General features: G+C 37.7%; 1 protein-coding gene across 1 annotated transcript in view; it reads left to right on the top strand.

The window, feature by feature from the left end:
- Positions 1-26,222, top strand: part of cfap58 (cilia and flagella associated protein 58) — a gene marked incomplete at both ends in the record, with an annotated part of 183,719 nt that overhangs the window by 73,270 nt on the left and 84,227 nt on the right. The window contains 2 exons of the mRNA XM_079813233.1: positions 20,438-20,578; positions 25,367-25,590. Of these exons, the coding sequence (XP_079669359.1) occupies positions 20,438-20,578; positions 25,367-25,590 (365 nt within the window). The remainder of the gene's footprint in view (positions 1-20,437; positions 20,579-25,366; positions 25,591-26,222) is intronic.

The raw sequence follows: 26,222 nt of genomic DNA on the forward strand, positions 1-26,222 counted from the left end.
AGTCAGGATGTTCAAAAAAGCGATGCAAAATGTTGTGCCATAGATCACAAATATTTACATGTAATTTCATGCATTCTGACTTGTTTACATTGTTAAAGAGTTGGATTCTCATGCTAAACATGGCCAAAATTTCAATGCCAAATACACTCTGAAAGTTTTTTTTCCAAGTATGGCCCTGTATGACATCATAAACATGTATGACACATGCACATCAACCAGAGTGAGAGTAAGAGCACGACCATCAACGAGCTTAGTTCGGGTTACAGAAGCCGTCGGCAGCGCTGTCATTTTGTTTTTAGACCACAAAATCACCAATGTCACTAAAGAAGTGTGTTTTTGGTTGTGAGTGAAATATAACCTTGTTCAGCTTCCCAAATAACCCAGCATTAAGGAAACAGTGGATACAGTTTGTTTTCCCAGAGCAGCAACAGAGTTGTGCAAGTGTGTTTGTTGAACGCCGAAAGTTATCCAGGGATAATGCCATTATGTATTGTGTGTGTGTGTGTGTGTGTGTGTCATAGGTGTGTGTGTGCTCTGCCCACTGCACGCCTCCATGAGTTTGGCTGTTTTCGTAAAGAATCGGCACAGCATATCTGTCTTTTATAAATATGATAAAACTAAAGACTCTTTGGAGATATGAATTCAATACTACTCTATAGGTACTCAAGATTAACATGAGATTGGCAGAAAATGTGTGTGTTATGTGTCAGGACAACAGATGTTATGAATCTGGCACAGTTTTAGTATTGATTACACAACAGTAGCAATGCCGTTTTAGCTACCTGAATGAGATCTAGCAACATTACGGTCTACCAAGAAAAAAACAAAAAAACTAAAATGAGAGGAAGTAAATGCACAATTAACACTTTTCATGTAATTGCCTCTTCTAATTGCTGTAGCTGTTCAATCACTGCAAAATAATATGTCATGTTGTCATTTGAATAGTGTTACATGAAAACCTTACTTATTTATCCCTGTAATCAAGAGTATAATTTTTTTCAGGCATCACTTTACAAATACAGAGCAAAATGAATTAAATAGACTGATGCGAAAGAAAATCGGAGCAAAGAAGATCGACAAACATCTAGAGAGAAAGAGCGAGAGAGAGAAATAACGAACAAAGGCAATCTTTCATGTTTTGAGGTGCCGTAGGGACATGATGCAGAAAACTTTAAATTGATAGGGAGTTCACTGCAGGCTTATGTAACCCTCTCTGGCATTTCCTTTCTTTCACCTTCATTCATTTGTTTTCCTGGTTTTTGTGAGCCTGTGTCTCACCCTTTGCCTTTTGTACTCTAAAGCATACAGGTGCCCCAGAGCTGCAATTTACCTCTGCTTTCTTCTCTGGTTCTTCTGCCTTCTCCTTCCTGTTTCCAACCACTTCTCAAGTCAAAGCCATCATCTGTTTCCCTCTTTAACAAGAGAAAGAACAATCCAGAACATCTGAATGAAGACAGGCTTTGCATTCACAAACCTTGCAAGCATTTTTGGAGTTAGACAGTGTGGTATATTAACTACAATAGTGACATTTCTGCCTTAACTATATTCTTTAGTAGTTTTTAACGTTTCCAAAAATATGCAGTATTGTGGTATAACGCAAAAATGCTGCCACTTCCAAACTGTCCACTTTTTTCTATAGCATTGGAAAGTCTGATTCATTTTAAACTGATTCAGTTTGTTCAAGTGGTTCACTTGTAAAATGATTTACATGAACCATCCAAATTAACTGATTCATTATTGTGAGATCCTGCGTAGAAGTCCATGCAACATTGTATAACAGTTTCTGCATAAACGTTAAGCAGCACAACTGTTTTGATATTTGATAATATATCAACAATAAAATTGATATTTGATCATTGATAATATTTAAAAAATGTTTCCCAATCACCAAATTAGCAAATTACATTCTTTTGAATCAAAACGTAAAATTTTAGATGTGTTTTTAGCTGTATTCTATGGTGGCTGAGAGAGCTCAACGCTCTGCAACTGAAGAAAACACATGCAAATAGAAAACAAAACAAAAAACACCAGCAAACTAGACTTCATGTGCTGCAAATAATCACAACGCAAACAAATTTAAAAATGGGCTGCAAATATTCACAACACACATATGATCAGGATGTTAAAATAAACAAAAATTTCAGCTTTTAAGTCATCGACAACACCACTGATGAGTAGACTTGCATTGTGCTTTGTGTAGACTTGCATTGTGAGTATCTGCAGAGTGTTTCTGTATTTGGTCGTGTTGTGAGTATCTGCAGCGTGTTTCTGTATTTGGTCACATTGTGAGTATTTGCAGCGTGTTTCTGTTTTTAGTCATGTGTGAGCGTTTGCAACGCGTTTCTGTAATTGGTTGTGTGGTGAGTATCTGCAGCTTGTTTCTGTATTTGGTCATGTTGTGAGTATTTACTGTGTTTCTGTATTTGGCCATGTTGTGAGTATTTACTGTGTTTCTGTATTTGGCCATGTTGTGAGTATTTGTAGTGTGTTTCTGTATTTGGTCACGATGTGAGTATTTACAGTTTGTTTCTGTATTTAGTCACATTGTGAGTATTTTCAACGCATTTCTGTATTTGGTTGTGTAGTGAGTATCTGCAGCGTGTTTCTGTATTTGGTCATGTTGTGAGTATTTGCAGTGTGTTTCTGTGTTTGGTCGCGTTGTGAGTATTTACTGTGTTTCTGTATTTGGTCATGTTGTGAGTATTTGCAGTGTGTTTCTGTGTTTGGTCGCGTTGTGAGTATTTACTGTGTTTCTGTATTTGGTTGTGTGGTGAGTATCTGCAGCGTGTTTCTGTATTTGGTCACATTGTGAGTATTTGCAGCGTGTTTCTGTTTTTAGTCACGTCTGAGCGTTTGCAACGCGTTTCTGTAATTGGTTGTGTGGTGAGTATCTGCAGCTTGTTTCTGTATTTGGTCATGTTGTGAGTATTTACTGTGTTTTTGTATTTGGCCATGTTGTGAGTATTTGTAGTGTGTTTCTGTATTTGGTCACGATGTGAGTATTTACAGTTTGTTTCTGTATTTAGTCACATTGTGAGTATTTTCAACGCATTTCTGTATTTGGTTGTGTAGTGAGTATCTGCAGCGTGTTTCTGTATTTGGTCATGTTGTGAGTATTTGCAGTGTGTTTCTGTGTTTGGTCGCGTTGTGAGTATTTACTGTGTTTCTGTATTTGGTTGTGTGGTGAGTATCTGCAGCGTGTTTCCGTATTTGGTCATGTTGTGAGTATTTGCAGTGTGTTTCTGTGTTTGGTCGCGTTGTGAGTATTTACTGTGTTTCTGTATTTGGTTGTGTGGTGAGTATCTGCAGTGTGTTTCTGTATTTGGTCATGTTGTGAGTATTTGCAGTGTGTTTCTGTGTTTGGTCGCGTTGTGAGTATTTACTGTGTTTCTGTATTTGGTTGTGTGGTGAGTATCTGCAGCGTGTTTCCGTATTTGGTCATGTTGTGAGTATTTGCAGTGTGTTTCTGTGTTTGGTCGCGTTGTGAGTATTTACTGTGTTTCTGTATTTGGTTGTGTGGTGAGTATCTGCAGCGTGTTTCTGTATTTGGACACGTTGTTAGTATTTGCAGTGTGTTTCTGTGTTTGGTCGCGTTGTGAGTATTTACTGTGTTTCTGTATTTGGTTGTGTGGTGAGTATCTGCAGCGTGTTTCTGTATTTGGACACGTTGTTAGTATTTGCAGTGTGTTTCTGTGTTTGGTTGTGTTGTGAGTATTTGCTGCGCATTTCTGTATTTGGTTGCGTTGTGAGTATTTACAGTATTTGTCAAACTGATGAATTTACTGGCGTTGGGCTCTCTCTGCTACCAAAGTATTAAGTTAAATGTAAATGTATTCAGTGTAAAAAGTTGAATGCTGTCATCCTAATTAAGATATCCGTTGCTTTGCCAGATAAATACTGCTCTGATTGAAAATATTAAGATAAAAATTATTTATCTGATTCTATTTTCTAAAGAGAAGCTTTAAGTTTGCCGTGCTACAGCACTAACATAGGAAGTCATATGTCTCATTTTTCAAAGTGTCACCAGTCATTTTCACCCTCTATGCTTTAAGGAATACATAATTGAGCTTTAAGTGGTTGGAAGCCTTTTAGCATGTCGTTAAGTGTCATTTCTGTTTTTAGTCTTTACTTCATGATGCGTTTTTTGATGTGTCATTTCCCCCTGGCTTCAGATGGAAGGCCATAGAATGTGAGAGATTCATTATTCAATAAAGTTCTCGGCCACATGCAGATGGAAGGAGGCAGGAGAACATGCCATTTGCCCATTTTCTCATAAAACCTTAATACATCTCATTTATTATTCTTACGGGATATCTCTTGGTTAGTCTTGGGTTTGTGTCTATAATGAACTGTGAAGGAGAAGATGGAAAGCAAGAGACTGTTCTGTTTGACAAGTTTGGGGCAGATTTTGTGATTTACTGATTTAACTTGTCACGACCGGAATTTGATATATAATTCTGAAAAAATTTGGAGAAAACATAACAAATTTAGATTTTACTTTTATTTGAACCTGTAAATGAAGTAGAACTCGATTTTTAAGTAAAATTGGGGGGGCATTTTAAGTAAATATCTAAGCAAAACCTTGCTTCACTAAGCAAATTTGTGACATTGATCATATGAACTCCTTTGTACAAAAGGTCAGATTTTCTTGCCTTACACTGAAGCATGAAGATACACTGAAGATGCTCTTTGGAACATTCTCAAATCATGCTGGAGGGTATGGATCATCAGGTTTTGCACATATGAGTCAATATGTTAGTTTAAATATATGTTGTTATTTAAGGGTCAGTTCTGTGGAAGTGTACGAAGTGTATAAATAATATCTACACAACTTTGCTATATATATATATATATATATATATATATATATATATATATATATATATATATATATATATATATATATATATATATATATATATATATATAGCAAAGTTGTGTAGATATTATTTATATATATATATATATATATATTAGTGGCGTGCGGTCCATATAAGCTGCGAATGGAATGCTCTGCATACCCAAGCCATTTGTGGACTCTTTGATTAGTATAAATAAACACTATAACTTACTTTATAATCCCTTGTTTGAGGTGTACCATAAAATTTACATGATGAAATGTTAGCAATATGTATGTAACTCTCCATAATTTATTTATTTGCCAAACAACAGTCATTTTCTTCAAATTGGCCACTGATAGTTCCGGGTATACGGCTCCACAGCAGCTTTGCAGCCTACGCTCTGTAGTTATGTATCTGTCCTGCGTTCTCAAGGGTAAGCTGTGAGCGGATCGATCGCCCAAGAGGAAAAATGTGCTGTTACTGCCAGATCTCGATCACCAAAAATCACATTAGGTTTGATACAAAACTAACTACACTAAATCAAGTGAAAAAAGTCATAACTGAAGCTATTTTCATAGTATTTTATTGTTTTTTTTAAAGGTTCATTAGCTAACATTAGTTAACTACATTAGTTAACATGAACTAATAATGAACTGCACTTATAAAGTGTTTATTTATCTTTGTTAATGTTCATTTCAACATTTACTAATGCATGATTAAAATCTTGTTAACATTAGTTAATGCACTGTGATCTAACATGAACAAACCATGAACAGCTGTGTTTTTTATTAAAACGTTAACAAAGATTAACTAATGCGGAACAGAGGTGTTGTTCATGGTTAGTTAATGCTAACTAATGCATTAACTAATGTTAACTAATAAAACCTTATTATAAAGTGTTACCATTTTATTTTCTCCATAGGGGAATTTTATTTTTAACGAAAACTTATAACTGTTAAAGACAGTCCTACTGTAAGCAGACCTGTGACTATCCGAGGCTGTTAAAAACTTGATTTTTAAAATAATAATTATATTACAAATTTATTCTAATGAATATTTTATTTATAATAGGCTACTAATATGTATTATATTATACTTGTTTTTAATTCTTAATAAAAACAAAACACTTCTGGCATACATTTAAATTGACACCTGCCATGGTGTTTCTTTTTGGGTGGGATATGTTAGGGAGCAAGTGAACATGTCCTCAAAGTTGATGTGTGAGAGGCAGGAAAAATGGGCAAGCGTAAGGATTTGAGCGAGTTTGACAAGGGCCAAATTGTGATGGCTAGACGACTGGGTCAGAGCATCTTCAAAACTGCAGCTCTTGTGGGGTGTTCCCAGTCTGCAGTGGTCAGTATCTCTCAAAAGTGGTCCAAGGAAGGAACAGCGGTGAACCGGCGACAGGATCATGGCCGGCCAAGGCTCATTGAAGCACGTGGGGAGTGAAGGCTGGCCCATGTGGTCCGATCAAACAGACGAGCTACTGTAGCTCAAATTGCTCAAGAAGTTAATGCTGGTTCTGATAGAAAGGTGTCAGAATACACAGTGCATTGCAGTTTGTTACAATGGATGCAGCACGCATTAGTTTAGAATGGTGATTTACTTACCTGTACACTAGGCGTGCATTCTCCCGATAAATTTTGAGCATAGATAGTACAATCAAACATGTCTTCTGGAGAGCTCTCTGAGTATGCATTTAATTGTCAATTTAACTGTCGGAAAGGTGTGTGCATGTCAGGAAATAGAGTATTCTGTTGCGCCCTCTATAGGCCAGCGACTAGTCGATGGCAGAGCATTAAAAGTCGACTAGTAGACTAGTCTGTGCAACCCCTAGTGTATATATGACATATATACGTCATGAAACTCTAGATGGCGCAGGTTGATACAGTAGGTTCTTAAGTCAGTCTGCTTGCAATCACGTTATTCTTCACAAACCCTCCACCTTCCCCAGCTCCACCTGTATAGATATGCTGCGGGTAATACATGTATGCTTTGTAAAACAGCAGTCTTACTTGTTCACAGCAGCGTGTTGTGTATGTATTGAAAGTAGCAAGTCCAATACTTGCTCTGCAACAGCAATAATTAAAAGCAGGACCTGCGTAGCAGATCTATTCCACCAGACAAAACACATTAACATTGTCATGTCCATTACCATGCCAAACCCTTTGACCATAGTATGGTCAAAAGTCTGAAATCACTAGTGAGAATGCTTTTCTTTAACCTAACATAGTATTTTATAGTCAGATTAAACCTCACCGTTGACTTGTCAAGGAACTCATGATGAAAAAAAAAACGTGGACATGTTTGGAAGACATCTGGGTGCTTTTGCATCACACACAACTCTTTGGTCACGCTTCGTTCACTTCATCAGGCTGAGTGGTAAAAAAGGTGATTTGCACCTCCGTCATTGTCACCTCTGGTATTAATTTGTCAGATACACTCTGTCAGCCAATCCACATATCTAACAATTGTCAGCAATATTACGCCTATGACAGAAAGTCAATATCACCCTTTGGTAAATGGTGACAAACTTGGGTTCATTACATTTCCATGGGCAGCTGTCATAGCACTCATTCTCGGCTTCACATTTTACCTCCCCATTCCCACTAATCCTGTCAGGATGCGTCAATGTCAAAGCATAACCCTGGCAGGGAATGGGGGTCATTGCTACACCAGTAATGATTCCATGTAAAGTCTGGGAAAGTGTCAATGTTACCTACACAATGTAATGGCCTTGGAGAGACAGGTGAATATATTCACCAATGAATAGAAGTTAATCTTTGTCTTTATTTGTGAAGGGTCATTTCATTATGGCAGTTTTAGCACTGTGTTGGAATTTATTTTCAAGGAAGTACCGTGTCTATTAATGGGTAGACTGTAGCTACAGTAATATCTTCAGCTAGTCATCTTGAGGTCCTCTCAATCTAAAAATTTTCTTCCGCAAAATGCATGCAGTTTTGTTTTTTAACTGCTAGAGGGCCCAGCACGCTCTCTGTGTAAGCAGGTTGTCACGTTGGTTATGTTGACGGAAGTTGGACTATTTTCAGGCGCTGCGTAATATCATTGCGCTGCTGCACCCATGGTACTGCAGCAAAGTTCCTTGATTATTAAGCAGGAATGAGGGTATAGTTCCTAGTCATATCGGTCTTGAAAATCGCAACCTTTTATTTTCTGTCGACCTTAGTACACGATGTAACTATACACATCACATCATGTAAATAGGAAAATGTTGGCGTTATTTTGTCACTTATTGAGCAGTAGGCTAGCTGGAGCCGTTTACCTCCAGTCTTTGTGCTAAGCTAGGCTAGTGGTGGGTGCGTCAGACAGAGTTATGGCACGCACGGAGATGAGAATGGTATGTTTGGACTTATCTAACTCTGGGGAATACGCTGAATAAGCTAAAGTCCCAAAAAGTTGCGTGTTCCTTTAATGAAATTTAATATTTTTTAACATTTATCTCATATTCATGTAAAGCTTTAATCTGTACAGAATGAAGAGTAAATATATGGGTTGACTATGGCTTCAGCATTACTTTCTCCGCCCCCTGAGCTGAGCTCAGAAGTATCTGCTTTGAAATCATTCTGATATCAGAGAAATCTATGTGCGTATTTTACCCCAAACACTAGCAACATCAAAGGACTTTGAAACTATTGATCAACAAAACTGCACAAAAATCACTGAAATCACTGTTGATGAAAATGTCCAAAAAATAAAAATCGTTGGATATAAACAAAGCACTCACAATGTTTCGAGAATGATTTCCCTGTTTGAACTGAATAACGGTGAACTGAACTGCTTATAAATGAGATTAAAAATGCACAACATAAACATAATATTAAAGCATATTGTGCAGACAATAAAGAAAAATAAGTATATGTTTGGTTAAAGTTTCAATTTGATACACATTTGAGTTATTTTTCATTACTAGGAACTAAAATGGTATTGTCTCAGACTGAAATTAAGTGTAAAATGGACTTAAGTGAATTAATATGATATATAGACCAAATATTGCTACACTGTAAAAATGTATTGTTTGCAGTTTTGAAGAAAGATTATTGGAGTATGTTTTACAAGAAAGTACTATTTCAATCTTTCTACTTCAACATTTCTGGTTTAATTTAATGCGTTACTTGCCATTTCTTTGTAATTATGTGTGAAAATTGTTGAAAAGTAAATACTAAACCTTTTTTCTCAGTGTAATTTTACTATGATACTGTAGTTCACCCACAAATTACTTAACCCATCTTATAAATACTTGAAAATGCCATTTAAAGGCATAGTTCACCCCAAAATTAATATTTGGTTATCATTACTGTTCCTCATGTCGGTACAAACCTGTATGACTTTCTTTCTTCTGTGCAACAAAACATAATGTCTCAGTTAGGGCTGGACAATTAATCGAATTTTAATCACGATCACGATTTTAGCTTCCCACGATCAAATTTGCATGATCGAGCGATATGTAAACACAAACCATATGCCATCGTAATCGTGCGTTTATTAGCTTCTTGTTTTCACGTGTATAAACGTTCTGGCAATGTTTACAACAGAGAGATGAGAATGAGGAAGTGTACAGAACAGCGTGACCAGAAGGGGCAGGATTATGGTCACGTTGAGTCACGTAAGATGATTGACAGCTGTACAGCAAATGAGAGAGCGCTAAGATCATAAGTGACGTCCAGCAGGAAGAATCAGACACAGAGCTTCAGCTCTTCAGTTCAGCATAATTCAGTGAGAAATGAATAGAAATGTTATTCTGTATGAGGAAATATTTTGCAAACATGTGATAAATCTATATTTGTCGAAATATGCACACTTTTGGACTAAGAGCCCGAACGGGCACGGTTTAGTGCATGTATGTGACCACAAATAAAACGGAGAAGACCTGACATTGATATTTTGTTCAAAATATTGTTCATTACAGATCGATTATTTTGCACTCCTGACATAAATTGAGAAATTAATGTCACTGCAACCCAGTTTTATCATAAACAGTGGTCAAATATCGAAGCTGGAGTCTTTAATCTTTGTACTGATACTCAGTTTATCCAGATCAAGTAAGAGTTTTAAGTTTTAACGAGCAGTGAATGTTGAACAACAGAAATCTGGGGCCGTCGGCGCCATTCCGTTCATAGAACGCTCCGTGTCAAAGTTTTTTTTTTTTTTTTGCAAAGCCAATATAGCGCTCCGTAAACCACTGTCTGATCACGTAAATGGGAAATGGACTGCATTTATATAGCGCTTTTAACAGACCAATGGCCATCCAAAGCGCTTTACACATTGCCTCACATTCACGTGCCTCCATTCTTTCCAAAAACCTATAAACTAGTCTTTTCTGCATAGTTCTGCCTTGAAATGTTCTCATTTGGTTACATTCTGTTATGGAATATTATTTTTTTTATTGATTGTATATTTTGAGTTTTATTCACATCCATTATGCAGATACAGTGCAAGTTTATATTTTGCTTCCTAAATAAATATTTACACAAAGTAAAATGGAAAATAGTGCCCTGTTGAAGTTTTGCTACATTTTATTTATTGTTTTATTTATTCTTAAAAGGGCAGCTATTATGCAAAATTCTCTTTTACATGGTGTTTGAACATAACTGTGTGTTGGCAGTGTATGTACACAACCACCCTATAATGATAAAAATCCACCCACTCCTTTTTTTTAATCCCCATAAATCTTAAACATTGTCTCAGAACAAGCCATTTGCAGATTCCTGGGAATGTGACGTCACAGGCCCCGCCCACGAGTGTTGATGGACACTGCCGTATAAGCAAAGACCCCGCCGTCAGAGAGCTGTACACAGTCCACCAGGTTTATCTCTAAAAGCTACTAAAGTTCATTCAGTCAAAAGTCGTGAGTGATTTTCTGTTGATCTTTTGTTGTTTGATTCATATTACCAGCACTGAATATTACACTGCTTTCACTTTAGTAACGTTACACGGATCTATCATACACACAGGAGTGCACAGATATAACCAACTGTTTTCATGTGAACTTTGTGTGTTTCTAACATAAACTTGTGTGCATTTGACTGTTTAATCGCAAAAACACATGAAATAGAACTAGTCTAGTTTCATAGCCTACTCACGGACGTGCCCCATCCAGCTCTCTGTGCGCATGCGTTGGGTGTGTGTGCTCAAGTTGAGAGTGATAAGGCTTTAAAACGCATGTAGATAATATTTCATGATGATGAAGAACTGCAATGTCACATGAGCGTGTCTGCTATGATCATCAAAACAAACAGATGTATCATGTTTCAGTTTTCATTCGCATGTTCACGAGCTGTGAAGGCTCCGCCCTCTGGGGCCGGGAGCAGCAACTAATTTGCATTTAAAGGAGACACACAGAAAACAGCTCTTTTTTTTCAAACCCAAAAAATGGCATTTTCAAAATGGTATATTAAATGATCTGTCAGGAATTTTGATCTGAAACTTCACAGACACACTCTGGGGACACCTGAGACTTATATTACATCTTGTAAAAAGGGGTATAATAGGTGCCCTTTAAAGAGATGCACTGAATTCTGGTGAATAAGAGGAGCTATTTTATTTTGATGCACATATTTGTACATTAGCAGGAATGTAGCACAGTATGGATGTGAAAGCAGTTATAATTAGCCTATGTGACAATGACATTTGTTTTGGTTAAAATCAACAAATAATTGTGATAATTAATCGTGATCTCAATATTGATTAAAATAATCGTGATTATCATTTTGGCCATAATCATGCAGCCCTAGTCTCAGTGTTGCTCTTTATTTTTATTTTTTTACTTTCTTTAAACTTATTTTGTGTTCTGAAGAAAGAAAGTCATACAGGTTTGGAACGACATGAGGGTGAGTAATGATGACGATGATTTTCATTTTTGGGTGAACTATCCCTTTAAAGGGCATTTTCAAGTGTTTATAAGATGGCTATAAGACGGCTTCATGGGATGCAATGCCCTTTTGTCCTGCTGGTCTCTTGTCTCCACACACAAAGTCTATTGTGCCAAGACATTGACCTTTTAGCTCTTCCTGTTGTTGTTTATTACCTCAAGCCTTGACAAACGTACCAAGAAAGAAGCTCTTGTGTTCTTTGAAGCTGGCCAGCGCTGAGTCTGTCTACTGGCTAACCCTCACCCCATGAAAAAACAATTAGGCCACTTCATAAGAATTGATTAGCATGTTAATGAATGGGCTGCACTTTCTCATCACGAGAGGCTACGGCAGGGGGTAATGAGGGGAGAGGTTGCTCTCAGCACCAGCCCCGTCCAGCTGGTTGTTATGCATGCCGAGAGGCGACATCGATCTCTGAGAAATCTTATTACATGCTCCAGACACTGTCTGCAAATGTTTAGCACTGAACCGAGAGAGGAGGAGAGAAAGTTTCAGAATTTAATGTCGTAAAAAGGAAGTGATGATGTGTAAAGAATGCAGCCGGGTTCTAAATGATGCCCTCCGCTTTTTGAAATTTCATCGGCGTTTTGCGGTAAATGAGAGCTGTAGCGAACGACCTTTGCAGTTAGTCCAGGTTCAATGTTAACAAGCCAGATTTTACTCCAAGTCAAAGGTCTTGCCATCTTATATGCACACTGTTGTCCAATATTTATACCGTTAGAGCCCCTTCATCAAGGCTCCAGAATATCTATCTATTTAATTTGTCTGCGAACAATGTCCAACAGTGGACACACATGGCTCACAGCTGAAGTCATTTTTCATGAAAGTCTCCAATGATGTATTATAGGTTTAATAGCTTTCTTTGATGGATATGATGGTGATGGAAATAACATTTTGAATATTTTTGGAATAAAACGACAAACTCTTTTATTATGATGGTGAACGTGATTTCACCAAGTGCAACATGTTCCTGGATCAACATCGTTGTTGATCCTGGAGCAGCATTCCAATCAACCAATCAGATATGAGGCACAATGTAACAAATGTAAAGACTCAGGGAAGAAGGAGGTGGGAACCGGCAAACGTTGAACGTAAGTTTAATAATAAAAAAACAAAAAACAAAAGTAAAACATTAGACCCTCACAAATGACTGATGCATGAAAGGAAACAAAGGGTTAGTTCACCCAAAAATAAAAATTCTCATGTCGTTCCAAACCCGTAAGACCTTCATCCATCTTCGGAACATAAATTAAGATGAAGAGCTTTCTTACCCCTCCATAGACAACAATTTAATTATCACCTTCAAGGCCCAGAAAGGTAGTAAAGACATAGTTAAAATAGTCCATGTGACTACAGTGGTTCAACCTTAATTTTATGAAGCGACGAGAATACTTTTTGTGCAAAATAACGTCTTTATTCAACCATCTAAAATCATCTTTATTATTATTTCTTCTCGTCTGTGTCAGCCTCCAATGCAGTTTACGTTGTAAATACAGTGCAGCACTTCTGAGTTCTACGTCAGAATGTCGGCTCAACATTGGCCATTGCTGTTCACGTGAGCACAATGACACATGCGTGTGGTGCTGACACAGGAGCTGGCCAATGGTGAGCGCCGTTCTGACATAGAACTCGTAAGATGAACGAATGTCTTATAGGTTTGGAACAACATGAGGGTGAGTAATTTGGGTGAACTAACACTTTAACACCTGCACCACCGGCCTCGCTCTGTTCTTATGGCTCTCTGCCTGCTTCTCACCACAGAGAAGTTTACAGTTCATGTTAAGTTTAGGCTTACAAACATGGTCAGGACACCATGAACACTGGCGTCAGTATCTGCAAACATAGTAATGGGTGGGAACAGAACTTATATACTACAGAAGATGAATAATGATTGGCTAGATAGATAATTGGTAAATGACGAGACATTGGAGTCTTCCAGGTAGAACTACGCTAGAGCTCCCATTTCCAAGATCAACAATATATATATAAATATATATACACACACTCAAAAAAAGCAGATATGGGCTCTTGAGGTGAACCTGAGCTGGGCATTGAACAGGATCTTTGGTCTTTAAGACAACCAGCCTGCTGCTCCTACAGCCTGACTCGGCCTTTCTTGCTTTCTGTTCCTCTCTCTGCAGGGGATAAAGGTTAAGACTGGTATCAAATGAGGTGTAAAGCACTCACACCTATCTTCCCTCTGTCTCTTTTTTTATCTTTCCCATCCACTTTTTTTGGGTCTATTTTCTACCTTCTTGGCAGACCTATATGTTTACCCCACTGCATTTGCCGCAGGCGACCAAATAAGTGTCAAAGAGGGGTGAGAGACAGAGATGGATTTTGAAGTCAAATGTCTTGATCAAGTACCATAGTCTCCCACCAAGGAAAACTTACTGCAACATTTTGAGCTCTTGCACAACTGTGTCGAGTTATTAGTGTAAGCACAGCAGGTTATATCTGGTTATATCTTGTGGATATGAACAGGCAAGACCGGGGGGGGGGGGGGGTCTGTATAGATCTGTCAGTATCTATTATGTCATTAATAATAATTGAATAACAAAGAAAAAAAAGAGGACCCCCCAATGCTAGATTGGGGCTAGATTAATTTGCTCATTTTAATAAGCGAACATGAAAACATGCTTAAGTCTAAACGAAATGACTGTAAAACTAATTTAAATTACAGGCCTCCTGCTTCTCAAAGTCAGAGAGTGTTGAATGTATATTAATGTATTAATGCCTAGAGTCACGCTGTGCCAATAATATGCAAATAATTTAGGTAATTTTTGGGCTACTCATTTATTCATTCAAAAGGAATATCAAAACTGACATCCCAATCAGAATCAGACTAAAATAATTGAACCTGTAATCGAGCTCTCTCTTGATGTGGGGTCTACACACAAAAGAGAATTTACTAAATGAGACAAAAAATTCAGGCAGAATTCTGCAATAATGCAACATAAAACACCAGTTCCCTTTCAGTCGGTCACGTTCGACATACGTCGGAATTGACCGACGAAATGGGGATCGCTTTCAGAGACAAATCTACTTCAAGTGTAACTAAACGAGCCAATAAACATTGGCATGCGGTTCATGCATTTCACGCTCCTCCCCGCAGCGCGGGTATAAATAAGGAAGTGGAATCACCGCATCTTTGCTTTTCGGCTGAGGAGCCGAACTAGTGACTCTGCCGTTCAGCGGAGGTACAGTACCTGTGGCGATGGGATGTACGTGTCCGTTCACTCCTTCAGGGAACGAGGGTTACATATGTAACCGAGACGATAATACATGAAAGAGGACCTATTATTATTATATATACAGTATATTTTTTTTCCTTTTCAACTTTCTTTAGTGAGTAATGTTGTTGTTTGAGCATGAAAAAGGTCTGCAAAGTTACAAATCACAAAGTCAATCTAAAGAGAGTTATTCTGCATATCAGCTATGTTTCTGAACTCACTGAAATGCCTTTATTGAATCTTCCAGAGACGTACACGTCATTTTTGGAACATATTCCTCATTTAAATAATTCCCGCCCAAGGTATAAGCTTGGTTAAGTTGCATTAGTAGTGTGTTGAAACTCGTGGTTATTGTAAGGGCCGTGACATTTCCGAAAACACACTTGAAGTGATCAGTAACCAATCGGTGACCAGAACTTCAGGTCGGAACAAACTGGTCCAGGCGACCAATCAGAGCACATTTAAATAGACAGGAACTTAACAAAGCGTTACTGACAGAGAGGAAAGAGAGGTGCTGCAGCAATTTCAAACATGTGACAAAAATGTGTTTTTTGAGCATTCAAGCATGAAAACATGTTCTAGTAGACCTCAAAGAACAAAATGAAGGCTGTGGCCACTAAAATGGTCAGAGCAACATATTCTCAACCAAAAAACAACAACAACAAAAAACATGTTGAGCAAGATCTCAGGACAAAAACTTTATCAAGCCAGATTGTCATGAAACAAAACAAAACAAAAACTACTTAAAGCGGATGCAATTTGTTCATAATATTGTATATTCATCAGGAAATACTGTAGGGTGAGATTTAAAAAGTGAGCATTTAGAAAAAGTGAACAAATGAAGGCTTTAATATTACTTAAAGTTTTAAAGTACTTAAAGGGGTGGTAAAACACGTTCTTTCGAAGGCTTGATTGTGTTTGTGGGGTGCACTGTAACATGTGTTCATGCTTCGTTTTTAAAAATTTGCATTATTTTTCATATATTTTACCTTTATTTTACACTGCTCTGTGATTCCTTGTAAAAACGGTCTGATGGTTTCCGGGTTGTATGAAGCCGGTCCCTCAAAAATACGCAATGGGCTCAGATTGGTTAGCTGGCCCAGTGTGTTGTGATTCGCTAACCGCCTAGTGCACGTTTGTCGGAAACGTCACGCCCCTTACCTTTACCGGTAGATTGTGCTTTGGGTAGTATTAGAAACAATGGCGTCAATAAAACCATACCAATCTGAGCCCGAATCGGACCCAGACAATTTTAGTGAAGATGATCGAGCAGAACCTGTTCAGTCCTCAAGAGTAAAGACTGCGGATCTATAGTGATCGCTACTGAATGGCACTGTTACTTTTGTATTTTTAGAATGATTATAGCCAAATATCTGTCGCAAGAACTATTAACCCAAAACGAACACTAAACATTGGCTTTACTATAGTAGCCAAATCAAACACAGAACCATGTTTAGCATGCATGTAGATAAAAAATACATAAAAGCTCTAATCAAAGAATAATTAACAAATAAATAAATAACAAATGCCAAGTTCGCTGTTGAGATTTTAAAACAGTTTGTAACATTAGGTGTTTGTCGGATAACGTTAAGTATGAATGGGCATTTAACAAACTGGTTTGCAGAGCCAAACAGCGTTGTCATCTGTTTACTTCCTTGCTACAACGTACAATTAACAATACGAACTATTAAAGGAAAACACATCGACGAAAAATAAATCATACTTACAGGTTGTGGCCTGTAAACAGCTTCTGTTTTTAAATCCATCTTTCAGGACAAGCCGTTGTGCGAATCCTTCATTGAACTCGCGAAGATTGTGGAAGCTTTCCTCCGTGAAATGTGCAGCGGGAGCATTTGCTCGTAAATTTCAAATACAGACAAATATTTTCCATTATGTCACGTTTTACGGTCTTCTCCTCCGACCCCTGTCTGTCTCGTGCTTTGATTTATGATGGGCAGCATATATCTGCTGCAAATGCGACCGTGTTCCCCGCTGTCTCATACACACATGCATATAACATGTTGTATGTTAAGTAGGGTTGGGAATCGTGAGAAATTTTCCGGTTCTGGTTCTGGTTCCGGTTCCGCCTAACGATTCCGGTTCCGATTCCTGTTCCATTAAAATTATTACACAAATAGTGGTAAAGGAAAAAGGCACAATACACAACTCAAACAATCCATTTTGTGTTTATTACTTGCTCTAAAATTAATTTACAGGTTGGCAATGTCAAAAAAGTCCTGTACTGTACATATATTACAATATTAATTAAGCCATTCTTGCAACACATTTTTTTTCAAATGAACACCTCTGAAATTGTCTTATTACATTTTATCTCTCTGTCTCTGAATAAAACCAAGTTATAAATTATATTTATTAGTTATATTTATTAATTAGTTGTATATTAATTTAATAGTAATTCAGTTATTCAGTGAACTTGTAAATAATAAATTGCAATTCAGCATTACAAAGGTAATTGTGCCTAAACGCTTACCTAAACCATGGTGACTCAACGGTTGACAAATATATATATGTATATAATTATATATATAGGCCTTTCACTATAAATCTGGTATAAGCCCTGTGGCACTGGTATAAGTGCTGTAGCAAATGTTTTGTCAAATTGCTAGTGCAGCCTCCTTTGCATGTTATTAACTTTTCACATGTGTTACATTTTGCTTCATTATCATTCATTCTTTGGAAATGAATCCATACTTTTGTCTTTCTCTTCGCCATGCTGGTGGTCAACGAGAAAATATCTGACGCAAAATCGTAAATGTGTAGCGTGAGGGCTTTCAGTGCTGAACTGCGTTGCACTCCTGGAAGCGGCAGGCAACGTCATTAATATTCATGATGAGGTGAGCCAGGGTTGCCAGGTTTTCACAACAAAACCCGGAACAATTGCTAGTCAAAACTAGCCCAAAACAAGCCCAATCGCATTTCATGGGGGCTTCTCCGGTAAAATTCAAATTTCCGGGGCTAAATATCACATAATTGGGGTCGCTTCAACCCGCGGACATGAAACACAGCCCGCGGCAACAGTGTTTAAGTAACGTTAGCCCAATTCCGCGGGAAAACCACGGACTTGGCAACACTGGCTGTCACTCGCTATTAAAGGATACGCTTCCAGCGCTTCGCACACACATTGCTTAGGAATTTTGCGCGGTTCTGGTATTTTTCAAAAGTCAGTTTCGGTTCTGCATAAGAACCGGTTCTCGGTTCCCAACCCTAATGTTAAGCGCACTGCAACGCACCCCCCTCCCTAGGAAGGCTGAACAAAGTGGACCTGCAGTCCGGATGAAAATAACAGAGTTTCGTCGGCATTGCGGCAACAACACTCCAGCCTATATATAACTATACCACAACAACGCTTCCCTGCGGCGATACAAAATGGCCTCACCCCCCCCTTATTTAATATTCTCGGAGGAAGGGTTTATGTAAATATTGGGGCTGGTGATGTCAGAGACCCTGGAGGAATGTCTAGTGGTCCCTACCAGCCATTTGCTGTAGTCCTTAGAAATGGATTTCTTTAAAAGCAAATATCTCCCTTTGCTTTAAACTTTGAACGTTGTAACTTTGCAGATGTTGTTTATACTCAAACAGCAACATTATACACTAGCTAAAGTTAGAAAAGTGAAATCGAGGTTTACCACCCCTTTAAAGTTATTTCCTCCGTCTGTTCTGCCTTGGTTACATCATCAAAAACAACAACAACAACAACAGAGAAAATGATTACATTTTGATGAATGACTATAAATACAAACAATGTTTTCTCTAGAATAGCACGCACTGATGATTTGCACATAATAAAACCAGAGGCAATTATTAGTAGAGTAATTAGAGTCCATTTTTATTTAATGTTTTCTTTTGTACTCCAGGCGGAAATTACAACGGAAGGAAGGAAATTGTAATAGAATACACCATGAACTATAGTCAGAATACCTGATTAGCCATGACCAACCCTGAACTTAAACTCCTGAATGTTTTCAGAGTCAGCAATCACAGCCCAGACTCAAAAGAAGCCAGACACAGACAGACCTCGCTGCTGAAGGAGGACACGCTGTGCTCCTACTGCACACAAAATGAGATGGAAACACAATTGCACTTTTGAACCTCATGCGCTACACATAAATCAGGGATATATTCGATCCTCCTTATGCAAACCACTACAAAGAGAATCTATTGTGCGTGTATATGTAATGTTTACTAATGCTTTGTCAATGTAAACCTTTTTATCATGTCAGTAAAGTGCATTTGTATCTTGAATTTTAAGAAGGAAATAATGTTAATAGCGGTGTTATATGTCAACAAAATTACTGATGAAAATTTGGTTACACTTTTTTTCGAGTCCACTTTAGACATTCTGCAACTATAAGTAACTTTACAACTACATGTCAACTAATTCTCAAGTGTTAGTGTTAGGACAAAAGACTGTTAGGTTAGGATTAGGGTTGGTGTTAAGGCCCGTTCACACCAAGAACGATAACTATAAAGATAACTACAGTATATTAGTGTCCACACCAGTGGACGATATCCACTAAATTTCGTTTATTCTAAGCCCGTGCTTGTCTGTCACTTTAAATGCTCAAGCTCTTTACAGCAGGATTGATTCTGATTGGCTGTAATCAGCTGGAAAAAAGTCATTCTGAAAGTGATTCCTACGATATCATTTCTCTGTGCCTTTATCATTATCGCTATGGTGTGAACTCCAATATTGAGAACGATTTTTAGAACTATGACTTTGTTGTTATCTTTAAAGTTATTGTCCTTGGTGTGAACGGGCCTTTAGTAGAATAAATTATGTATATGAAAAGTTATTTATAGTCAGTAGATCTGTTGAGGAGCATCAAAATAAAGTGTTAGCAGATATTAAGCAAACGGTCTACTAATACAATAATGACTGGTAGTTGACATGTACTGTAGTTGCAAAGTTATTTATAGGTTAGCCTTGCGTAGCTTGAAGGTCTGGAATCCATAGTAGCTTCCATTGGCTAAGGACTGGCCGTCTGACTGACATGTAACGCAACAAATCCCAGTTTGTTTTGGTCAGCGTCATGTTTAGGGGTGTGAAAATGTAACGTCGGTGTCCCAACAATAACAGACGTGCATGTAAAACTGAGTCTATGTTGTGAACTACGTACACATACTTCACACACTTTTGAAAATCCAGCATTTAGTTGATCCTGATAAGCGATCATTTTCTGTTGTAAACACGGTGGCTTTCTTCTTCCATAAGGGGGTTAAAGAACATGAAAATGGTACACATTTTTTCATTTTGCACATTGTAGTCACCTGAAATGTTTTTGCTAAAATACATTTCTAAATAATTGTCAAAATAAAGTTAAATGGGATCAAATTTGTGATTATTGCATGAAACACTAAAAATAATGTGTATAAAAAAGAACAGATAGATTCCCCAGTTTTCTTTTTAACTTTTTTTCTGTTTTTTTTTGCATCAATCACCTTGTTCCAACAGGTTGAGCTACAGAAGATGAGGCAACAGGCTCAAGAGATGAAACAGTTAATCGAGAAACAGGAGACAGAGGAACGCGAGCTGCTGAGGATCAGAGCAGAGGCTGATGCTGCGAGGATCCGGCAGAAAAATGAGCTCGATCAGGTACAGACAGGTGGAAGGTTTCTGTGAGTCCTTGTGTTCTTTCTTCAATAGAATGTTTACGATAAGGATGAAAGAGACAGTAATCTAGGTTCACTCAAAAGTCATTAGATCTGGAGTCTCACTTCTGAGAAAGTCCAGCGGGACCAGGGTCAACCTCTCTTTAAAAAAGCGAGAGGAAATTGATTCACTGGGGAGGCCTAAATTGGTCTTGGCATTTTGAAACATTTAGAGCTTCTGATCTCAGTAAGTCAGCAGTGGAACCTGATTAACCAGCTGACCAGACAAAATATTTGAATATGAGGCACTGATGTGATGCTCTTTTTTTCCACACAGATACAAACTTAAAATATTCATGTTATGATGAACATATTTTCATTTTTATACTCGTTAGGGGATTAATGGTTAACGTGTCTAGGTGGTGTCTGGAAAATATTGTTAAGAAAAAATAAAGCCTCATTAAAAAGCTGAAATTCCTTTAAAAATATTTAAAAGTATTTTGGCACAATTTACAAAAGCAGGGAAGCAGAATGTTGTTTTACCATATTAATACAAGGTTTCCGCTGGTCTTAAAAAGTCTTAATTTGATCTTCCACAATTTAAAGCTGCACTATGTAACGTTTACGGCCACTAGAGGTCGCCTATTCAAAAAGGCGTAGTTTGATGACACCACGTTTGAGAGCAGAATATTGAGACATGTGGTCTTCACCTCACAGCCGGTGGAAAAGAATCGAGATAGGACTCGGACAGAAATCATGTTCATGGATGCGATTATTAACGTTACTGTAGTATGAAGCAGAGCAGGACAGAGTGTTGTGGAGCTGAGCAAGGCCGCAGGAGCGATTGTTATTAAGAAGAGCGGAACACACGCCTCGCGAGCAGCGGGAATTTTATTATGACACAGTCCCCGGCGGGACCTTTATTATGCCACAGTCGCCGGAACCACTTCCGCTTTTCCGGTCATGAGGTAACGCAGCTCTGTTTATCATATCAGATACATCTGAGTGAAATTATGTTATGACGTTACTCTGTGCATTCACTCGGCGGCTGCTATGACACTTGTTAACACTGCAGTGAGAGTAAACTTTTTTTTTTTTTTTAGTTTCTGCAGAATAAAACCGTAAACCGAGGGGAACGCAGATATGATGCCATTGACAGGCGACGCCCTCACACGTCCTGGTTCCTTGGTTAAAATAGCAATTTTCTCACGATTTACAAATAGTTGGAAACATTTGGGATATTGTAAGTAACTGAACAAAATATATATAACACTGGCCTAGTGGTTTTTAGATATTTTACTGAAAATTTTTTACATAGTGCACCTTTAAGGCCTTAAAAATGTCTTAAATTGGAATGTCTTAAATTCAATATCATGAGATAACATTAGGGCCCTATGTTTTCTGCAATGCAGAAAACCTGGACGGAATTGCAGAATCCAGTCATAAAAATAGAATTTACTGTATAATGCGGAATGTCAGGGAATCTGCCAAATTTTGGATGAATAAATCAAAAGTAGGTCAGTACACTTAAAGTGATAGTTCACCCAAAAATTACAATTCTGTCATCGTTTACTCACCCTAATGTTGTTCCAAACCCATAATGGTGCGTTCACACCAGATGCGAATGACTCGATTTGCGCGATTGATTTACATGTTAAGTCAATGCAGAGACGTGAAATGGCATTCTGCGGCGCGATTCACACGAATGTGGGGGCGTGAATGACGCGAATTGAGCGTTTTGAATGCGTGATTCGCACAATTTGAAAAATCCGAACTTTGGCGGATATTCGCGCCGCGTTAACCAATCAGGAGCTTGCTCTAGTAGTGACAACAATGAGGAGAAAATATGTATATTAATATCTGGTTCAGACATTATGATTATCACTGTGATAACATTAAATGACATGAAACACAACCCAGTCTCTTTTTGTTAAATGCAAGTGTATAATTAAAAGGTATAATAAGCTATACATGAAATAAAGCAAACAATTCAGTCAAACATTCAAAGTCAGTGCTGGTTGGCTACAACTGTAACTTAAAGTTATAGCCTAAAAATAAAAAAGTAATGAAACTTCACTTAGCCCTCAGCCTAAACGATTTGCCAAGGAACAAATTATAGATCCATGAGACCAAAGATCGGCCGTTACATCTACACAAGACGAATTATAGCTCGAGACACCACAGAGACATCAGAGCCAGCGGCAGGCGGCAGATGGACTAGCCGAGGAAAGGCTGCTCTCGCCGGGGTAAACAAGCGCGGAGCGCCGCTGATCCACTGGAGCTCACAACTCCGAAAACGCCAGATCAAATGTTCAAATAGGCACTCTTTTTATAAATAAACCACAGATTTGAGCTTTAAACAACTACATTATCGCCTGAAAAAGTCTTAAACCTTTTGTCACACATTAACAGTAGATTTTAATAAAAAAAGACGTGTAAACACAGCCCATGTCAGCCATTTCTCACGAGACGAGCCGGCTGGCAGAAGCCCCTCCCATGACGCGAATTTGCGTCTTTTGTGCAGTGAATGTCACACGCGAATTAAGCGAATTTCACGCACGAATGAAGCGAGTAAACTCAAAATGTTCAAGCGTCCAACTTCGCGCGAATAGCGCAAATTATTCGTGTCATTTGCGTCCGGTGTGTTCAGAAGGTAAGACTTTCGTTCATCAAATTGACCGAGATTCTTTAGAAAATTTGGAATAAACCGCTCGATTCCTATGGATTAGTTTTATGATCTCTTTATGAACTTTTTGAAGCGTCAGAGGTAGTTGCGGAGGGACAGAAATCTTTACCATTTCATTAAAAATATCTTAATTTGTGTTCCGAAGATGAATGAAAGTCAGTAACATTTTATCTAACCATTAAAGCAGAGTCCAGAAAAAGTCAAACTTTTGCTCTTCCTCAGGGTTTTTGTTTTATAGTACATATTCAAAACATCCGTAAATCAAGAAACATTGACTTGACATGCAAGAACTTAAGTCTTGTTTTCGGAGAAATTGAACAAAATTAAGTGAGTTTATGCTTACAACAAGAACAGATATCCGTCATTGGGTATGAAAATTACTTCCATTTGAATTAAGTCGATTTTTGGCAGATAATTGTTCTTGTTTTAAGAACTTTAACAAGATTTCCCAATATTGCTTATCTCAAACTATTTTTGTAAAATTAATAAAAAAGTTATGGAGATCTGTTGGAAATGTATTCTCTAACTTTGAAGTGTCACTAGTACAAGTCATTGTGTGCTTAGACATTTACATTTAGAGAACATATTGACGTGTCATGTTCCCTTCAATTTATTCCTTAAATTTTCTTTAATTGCTCTAAAAAGGTCTTAAATTTACCCTCATAAAACCTGCAGAAACCCTGTAATAATAATTTAGAAAAAACTTTGACCTTATGTTTCTGGATCAAAGTCAATCGATCTTTAAAAAGATTACTTTAGGCTTTCAGATAAATGTTCAGTTAATTAACCCATGAAAACATTATATTATTTAGGATTTCAAAAGTTTAATATTTGTTCTAAATACTGTTTACTGTGAAAATCTGTTTATTTATTTGTTTTTATGCATTTATTTATTTTTGAACAGTGATTAAAATCTATATGCGCTCATATATACTCAATGTGTAAGGAACATATGCTATTACTTTGGTAAGTCAATTGGGTCACTATAAAGATCATAAAGTGAATGTAATGTTAACATCTGCTGTACATTGCTGACATTGGTTCTTTGGTAAAGGTTAGCCAATTCAAAGGGCATTCTGTCCAATTTGCCTCTGCTGACACCAGCTTCCACATTCCTTTGGATATCCACTCTCATATTCATAAAGCTTCATCATCTGTTCATCATAGATCTCTCTAAACCAAACTGAATAATATATGTCATGCAACATATACCATACAATACACATATAGCTGTACATTTTGCTTATTGGCATGTTTTATCCATACAGTGTAGTTTGGGGAAAGTTCATAAAGAAAGTATATATGATGTGTACGGTAACACAACAATTATTTAGATGAGGAAATGTTAGTTATTTATCGCATGTGGTCCTCCCTACATTTTCCCCCCTGACTTTTTCTAAAGCCATTAAAATAACACCTACAAGTAAAATACCCTAAAACGTCTTTAAAAGACATTTTCCGAAACCTTCACCACATTTGTTATGTTGCATGAAGTTTTTGGCTATTATCCTGAAAAGACCAGCACTGCTGAGTCATCAAATCTTTGCAGAGAACACATTAGCCTGCCTTTTATTTCTATAATATATCATCTTACCTCAGTCAGAGGTGAAAGTACTTTTGATGGTTTTCTCACAGATGCCTGTAAACTCTTAAACATAAAGGTTACTTCTGATGGCTTTCTCACAGACGCCTGTAAACTCTTAAAAATAAAGGTTCTTTATTGGGAATCTTTACTGTTTTTTATCTATGGTTCTATGATGAACCTTTAATATCAACGGAATCAGTATGTCTTTATAGTGGTTCTTCAGATTATTAAAATGTTCTTTACACTAAGAAAAAGTGGTTCTTTTAAGAACTTTCTTTGGGGAACTCAAAATGGTTCTTCTATGTCATCACTGCAGAAACGTCCTTTTGGAACTAATTGATACTAAAAAGGAATGCAACAATACAAGTTTTTATATTTAATCAATATTTAATAACTGACAAGGTAGTGAAATTTCACTGGTTTTGGTATTGACTACATGACTTCTACACATTTTTTGTATGTTGCCTTTTATCTCCATTTGTTTATTCATGTATTTATGTGTTTATGTGTTCCTTATCAAGGTGATAAGTGAGCGTGACCTCCTGGGGACACAGTTGGTGAAGAGGAACGATGCGCTGAAACTACAGTACGAAAAGATCAAAATTCAAGAGTCCATCATGGACAAGTACAAGCTTCATTGCAGCGAAAGAGAGGAGGATATCAGACTCCTGAAGCTAAAGATCAAGAATCTAAAACGGGAAAAGAACATCACCAAGAAGACCGTCTCAAATGTGGAGGACCTCAGGTAACACAAGGGGGTGTAGTTTCTACAGTGTGTCATTTTTTTTCAACGCATCTGTTTACATATGGAAAGTGTTTCTGTTTCACTTGGCATTGGCACACTAAGGCCCCGATCAGACAGAAAGCATTTTTCAGGTTCGAAAACATGAGGCTGCCTTTTTTTTACGTTGCTAGGAAACCCCCGAATCAGCTGTCCTGTCAGTCTCATCAAGGTAATGGTCACCACAACGGAAGGCCCGCCTCTCCATTCATTCGATTGGACAATAGAAAAAAACGCTTTTCTGCTCAGAGTTGATTTTTTTTTTAACTTCAGAATGCTCAGAACGCTCCTTCTAAAACGCGAGGAGCGCGCATAAGCAGCGCGCATAATGCTCTCTGCCAACAGAAATCTATTAAAAAAAGGCGCCTCTCGCTGCAAAAACGTGTTCTGTCTGATCGGGGCCTTAGGCCGCGTGTCCACCAAAGCGTTTTTAGCTGGCTGAAAACGTTAGGCGCTCTGCTGAAAACGTCTCTCTGCGTTTTTTTCAGTTGAGACTCTTTGCTTGTTATGATACGGAATATCGGTGGAAGTGTTACTAGTATCTAATTTCACAGATAGTTTGTTTCTGTATTGATTCTATATAAAAATGTGGATGC

The sequence above is a fragment of the Gobio gobio genome, assembly GCF_949357685.1.
Source record: "Gobio gobio genome assembly, chromosome: 3".
NCBI lineage: Eukaryota > Metazoa > Chordata > Actinopteri > Cypriniformes > Gobionidae > Gobio > Gobio gobio.